The 6,189-nt window shown below is 49.3% G+C and overlaps 1 protein-coding gene across 1 annotated transcript in view; it reads right to left on the reverse strand.

Annotated features, from left to right (window-relative positions):
• The window catches only part of LOC103516950 (E3 ubiquitin-protein ligase UBR2-like), a 10,182-nt gene extending 4,531 nt beyond the window's left edge, over nt 1-5,651 (reverse strand). The window contains exons 1-4 of the mRNA XM_008481943.3: nt 5,596-5,651; nt 2,252-2,550; nt 1,473-1,761; nt 662-784 (exon numbers count right to left, since the gene is read on the reverse strand). Of these exons, the coding sequence (XP_008480165.1) occupies nt 662-784; nt 1,473-1,761; nt 2,252-2,547 (708 nt within the window). The 5' untranslated portion in view covers nt 2,548-2,550; nt 5,596-5,651. The remainder of the gene's footprint in view (nt 1-661; nt 785-1,472; nt 1,762-2,251; nt 2,551-5,595) is intronic.
• Between the last annotated feature and the right edge of the window lie 538 nt (nt 5,652-6,189).

Genomic DNA, 6,189 nt, shown 5'->3' on the forward strand with positions numbered 1-6,189 from the left:
TTTTTTTTTTTTCAAATACGTATTCCGCAAATGTAATAGAAAGTCGTGTGATGTTCACACCAGATTTTTCTTTTTCTTGTACGACTTCTAGATCCCGAGATAAATAGCTTTAAAAATACCGGTAAATCGTTAACTTTGACGTCACGGCATACGCTCCCGTAGGCGATGACGTCACATCAAAAGTCCCGAACAAAGCTCCCTCGCGGGCAACGCATTAATGTGTTTGTGCGCATACGTTTCTGCGCAGTTCTTTCTGCTCCTCCGCTAGCGCGCTTGCATAGTGGCGCTACCTAACGGACGAAAAAAACAACTGCGTAAAGTCTGACGTCACACATATTTGAACTCTTTCATTAGAACGGAAAATAAAAATTGAATTTTCGACCTTTTACAGTTATTTTTTCGGAGTTTTGACCTCCGATTTGGATTTTTCCCAACTTTTTACATAGGAATCGACCATTTATTTATAATTTTTACCCATTTGCAACTGCTCCATTGAACCCGGGTCTCCCTCGTGCATGGCGAGCGCAATGAAAATTACACCCTGGGAAATCAAGTATGTCGGGAGGCGTAAACGCAAGAGTTCGAATGGTTTTCCGACATTTTCACCTCAACTTTTCTCCCACTTCCCTTCAACTTTAAGCAAAACTTCAAAGTACATTACCTGTTTAGACGACGTGGAATCCTGACATTCCGACGTGGCCTTGGACTTCTTCAGTCGCTTCTTATGTTCGAGCACCATTTCCACAATGCTCAGCCACGCGTCAAAGTCCATATGTACAAACACCTGTAGACAGAACAGAAATACACCAACAATTATGGACGAACAACAATTAAATTTCAAGTACCAAAATTACTGAATTCAATGCCTAATTAATTCAGGAATATTGAAAACAAAAATAAAACGAAGAAGGAAATACAAAAATATTATTTGGAATACGACAATGAAATATAATACAATCATGTCGGAAGAAAGAAGAATTTTAATTAAAAAAATCATACAGAAGAAAACCGTTCCTGAAAAGTATTAATGGGTACTTACATATATAGGAAAACATGATAGATGTTTTTAAATTTATATTAAGTAAACTAGCTAGTTCGATCATTTAAGACCGGTTTTAGCGTCACCTATGTTAAGCTACGCCGAGAAAGGCCAATAAATGGATGGGTGACTTAAACATTATATCGGAAATAAAGGGAGAACGGGCTCTAGTCTTGATTTTAAATCATTACATGAAAGTAAAATAAAATTTAGTGGTCTTGCTTGGCGTAGCTTAACAAAATCGAACAGGAAAATAGCCTATAACCTTCACGGGAGTGCAAGCAATAAGTTCACAAAGTTTCATAGCAATCGGATGAGCGGTTTGGCCAGGCATAAAGTTCGAACAAACACACACACAAACAAACAACCAAACAAACAAAAAAACAAAATATTCATTTTTATATATTAGATAAACCATTCTCGTTATTATTACCTCCGCATTTTCCGTGGGGGTAGTCGTCTGTATACTACTCAGGGCGGGTATCAGGGGGAGGGCAGCGTTACTCAAACATTCGCAGAGGGGGCAGAGGAATTCGTTCTTCTCGATGTCGAAGCTGGTCGGTTGGCGGAGGCGGTAGGGGCGCCGGTTCTCCTTGGCGAGGATGTTGTCGAAATATTTGGACCAGCAGGTGCTATGCATGACGTGACCGCAGGTGCTGGTGTGGGGGGCCGGGCCCTGGTGCTCTAGAGAGATGTACAGGGAGTTCACCTTGAAGTCCGTCCTGGGAACGGGAAGATTTTTCATTAGGTATTTATTTATTAGTTTAATTTAATATACCCTATTTATAGTGTCGGCATTTTTTTGGTATCGAACTGGTACCAAGACCTACGTAGGGCCGCTACGTAGGTTTCAATGTGTTTCTTATGGATACCTGATCGTCCTGAAATAGAGGCTCAACTTGGTATCCTTGTAGGTGAAATTGGTTGGCACAGAACCCCAGATCCACCCAACTACTGGGGGTTAAAGGTCCTTTCACACTCGGTGGTTGGGTGGAAGAGCTCAATCTTGAGAATCCTGCCAGTTCAAAGAAAGCAAAAAAAAGAAGAAGAAAAAAAAAATCGTGACGAAGAAAAATTCGTTTCCTGTAACGTGAACGGACTGTCGATCCACATGATCGATCGAACAAAGTCGACCGGCATTGGAGATCGATCGACGGTCGTAGACTATGTGTAACCACACCTTGAAGTGTTTGAAACAACAAATGTGCTCACCTGTCCGCATTCCTATTGCGAAACATAACCGTGCTCTGTTGTACAAACGCAGCCAGCACCAACGCATCATTCTGTTTGGTCAGCGCTTGTTCTTCCTGGCATAGAATACACGTATAATATACAGGGCCAGTGTTGGGGCGGGGGGTCTGGTTAGGGCCCAGGGCTACAGGGTGTTCCACAACGTCCATACAGGAAGACTCCGGCTCTTCTTCTTCAAGCTTGATGGTGGCGTTGGCTTCGAACAGCTGGGCGTTCTCCTTCATGAAACTGTTCTGCTGGGCCTGCATCTGAGCCATCACCTGAGATCACAAAGATCAGTATGGTTTGAGTGAAAAATATTGGATTGGTATAGATCAGCGATTTTCAACAAGCGGCCCGCGGGCCACATGTGGCTCGCCTGACCATTTTTATGGCCCGCAAATCTTTTTGGGTGCCTCATTGGGCCCTATTTTTGCTGCTATTACTGCCTATGGAGTGGACGAAAATATGGAGTCCCCCCTCAAGAAAATCCTAGATACAAGCCTCTCAAACTGTGTATGTGGCCCGCGATGTACCTGCCAATGTAGCATGTGGCCCCCATACACATGGCAGTTGGAAATCTCTGGTATAGATCCTCCCTCAGACTACAGAACCTTATTCTGGGAACCCACGACCTAATGATTACAAGGCAGACGCGTTACTCTCCAACCTGACTAGGCTAGGATAATAGCGCAAAGTTATGAAATTACCTTAGCGCGTCTCTCAGCCGCTAGTTTAGCGCGCCGCTCCTTCTCCTGTAGGCGCGCCTTCATTTCCTCTTCATTCTTACCTTAGCGCGCCGTTCCTTCTCCTGTAGGCGCGCCTTCATTTCCTCTTCATTCTTACCTTAGCGCGTCTCTCAGCCGCTAGTTTAGCGCGCCGTTCCTTCTCCTGTAGGCGCGCCTTCATTTCCTCTTCATTCTTACCTTAGCGCGTCTCTCAGCCGCTAGTTTAGCGCGCCGTTCCTTCTCCTGTAGGCGCGCCTTCATTTCTTCTTCATTCTTACCTTAGCGCGTCTCTCAGCCGCTAGTTTAGCGCGCCGTTCCTTCTCCTGTAGGCGCGCCTTCATTTCCTCTTCATTCTTACCTTAGCGCGTCTCTCAGCCGCTAGTTTAGCGCGCCGTTCCTTCTCCTGTAGGCGCGCCTTCATTTCCTCTTCATTCTTACCTTAGCGCGTCTCTCAGCCGCTAGTTTAGCGCGCCGTTCCTTCTCCTGTAGGCGCGCCTTCATTTCCTCTTCATTCTTACCTTAGCGCGTCTCTCAGCCGCTAGTTTAGCGCGCCGTTCCTTCTCCTGTAGGCGCGCCTTCATTTCCTCTTCATTCTTACCTTAGCGCGTCTCTCAGCCGCTAGTTTAGCGCGCCGTTCCTTCTCCTGTAGGCGCGCCTTCATTTCCTCTTCATTCTTACCTTAGCGCGTCTCTCAGCCGCTAGTTTAGCGCGCCGTTCCTTCTCCTGTAGGCGCGCCTTCATTTCCTCTTCATTCTTACCTTAGCGCGTCTCTCAGCCGCTAGTTTAGCGCGCCGTTCCTTCTCCTGTAGGCGCGCCTTCATTTCCTCTTCATTCTTACCTTAGCGCGTCTCTCAGCCGCTAGTTTAGCGCGCCGTTCCTTCTCCTGTAGGCGCGCCTTCATTTCCTCTTCATTCTTACCTTAGCGCGTCTCTCAGCCGCTAGTTTAGCGCGCCGTTCCTTCTCCTGTAGGCGCGCCTTCATTTCCTCTTCATTCTTACCTTAGCGCGTCTCTCAGCCGCTAGTTTAGCGCGCCGTTCCTTCTCCTGTAGGCGCGCCTTCATTTCCTCTTCATTCTTACCTTAGCGCGTCTCTCAGCCGCTAGTTTAGCGCGCCGTTCCTTCTCCTGTAGGCGCGCCTTCATTTCCTCTTCATTCTTACCTTAGCGCGTCTCTCAGCCGCTAGTTTAGCGCGCCGTTCCTTCTCCTGTAGGCGCGCCTTCATTTCCTCTTCATTCTTACCTTAGCGCGTCTCTCAGCCGCTAGTTTAGCGCGCCGTTCCTTCTCCTGTAGGCGCGCCTTCATTTCCTCTTCATTCTTACCTTAGCGCGTCTCTCAGCCGCTAGTTTAGCGCGCCGTTCCTTCTCCTGTAGGCGCGCCTTCATTTCCTCTTCATTCTTACCTTAGCGCGTCTCTCAGCCGCTAGTTTAGCGCGCCGTTCCTTCTCCTGTAGGCGCGCCTTCATTTCCTCTTCATTCTTACCTTAGCGCGTCTCTCAGCCGCTAGTTTAGCGCGCCGTTCCTTCTCCTGTAGGCGCGCCTTCATTTCCTCTTCATTCTTACCTTAGCGCGTCTCTCAGCCGCTAGTTTAGCGCGCCGTTCCTTCTCCTGTAGGCGCGCCTTCATTTCCTCTTCATTCTTACCTTAGCGCGTCTCTCAGCCGCTAGTTTAGCGCGCCGTTCCTTCTCCTGTAGGCGCGCCTTCATTTCCTCTTCATTCTTACCTTAGCGCGTCTCTCAGCCGCTAGTTTAGCGCGCCGTTCCTTCTCCTGTAGGCGCGCCTTCATTTCCTCTTCATTCTTACCTTAGCGCGTCTCTCAGCCGCTAGTTTAGCGCGCCGTTCCTTCTCCTGTAGGCGCGCCTTCATTTCCTCTTCATTCTTACCTTAGCGCGTCTCTCAGCCGCTAGTTTAGCGCGCCGTTCCTTCTCCTGTAGGCGCGCCTTCATTTCCTCTTCATTCTTACCTTAGCGCGTCTCTCAGCCGCTAGTTTAGCGCGCCGTTCCTTCTCCTGTAGGCGCGCCTTCATTTCCTCTTCATTCTTACCTTAGCGCGTCTCTCAGCCGCTAGTTTAGCGCGCCGTTCCTTCTCCTGTAGGCGCGCCTTCATTTCCTCTTCATTCTTACCTTAGCGCGTCTCTCAGCCGCTAGTTTAGCGCGCCGTTCCTTCTCCTGTAGGCGCGCCTTCATTTCCTCTTCATTCTTACCTTAGCGCGTCTCTCAGCCGCTAGTTTAGCGCGCCGTTCCTTCTCCTGTAGGCGCGCCTTCATTTCCTCTTCATTCTTACCTTAGCGCGTCTCTCAGCCGCTAGTTTAGCGCGCCGTTCCTTCTCCTGTAGGCGCGCCTTCATTTCCTCTTCATTCTTACCTTAGCGCGTCTCTCAGCCGCTAGTTTAGCGCGCCGTTCCTTCTCCTGTAGGCGCGCCTTCATTTCCTCTTCATTCTTACCTTAGCGCGTCTCTCAGCCGCTAGTTTAGCGCGCCGTTCCTTCTCCTGTAGGCGCGCCTTCATTTCCTCTTCATTCTTACCTTAGCGCGTCTCTCAGCCGCTAGTTTAGCGCGCCGTTCCTTCTCCTGTAGGCGCGCCTTCATTTCCTCTTCATTCTTACCTTAGCGCGTCTCTCAGCCGCTAGTTTAGCGCGCCGTTCCTTCTCCTGTAGGCGCGCCTTCATTTCCTCTTCATTCTTACCTTAGCGCGTCTCTCAGCCGCTAGTTTAGCGCGCCGTTCCTTCTCCTGTAGGCGCGCCTTCATTTCCTCTTCATTCTTACCTTAGCGCGTCTCTCAGCCGCTAGTTTAGCGCGCCGTTCCTTCTCCTGTAGGCGCGCCTTCATTTCCTCTTCATTCTTACCTTAGCGCGTCTCTCAGCCGCTAGTTTAGCGCGCCGTTCCTTCTCCTGTAGGCGCGCCTTCATTTCCTCTTCATTCTTACCTTAGCGCGTCTCTCAGCCGCTAGTTTAGCGCGCCGTTCCTTCTCCTGTAGGCGCGCCTTCATTTCCTCTTCATTCTTACCTTAGCGCGTCTCTCAGCCGCTAGTTTAGCGCGCCGTTCCTTCTCCTGTAGGCGCGCCTTCATTTCCTCTTCATTCTTACCTTAGCGCGTCTCTCAGCCGCTAGTTTAGCGCGCCGTTCCTTCTCCTGTAGGCGCGCCTTCATTTCCTCTTCATTCTTACCTTAGCGCGTCTCTCAGCCGCTAGTTTAGCGCGC

The sequence above is a fragment of the Diaphorina citri genome, unplaced genomic scaffold, assembly GCF_000475195.1.
Source record: "Diaphorina citri unplaced genomic scaffold, Diaci psyllid genome assembly version 1.1 scaffold1708, whole genome shotgun sequence".
NCBI classification, from domain to species: Eukaryota; Metazoa; Arthropoda; class Insecta; order Hemiptera; family Psyllidae; genus Diaphorina; species Diaphorina citri.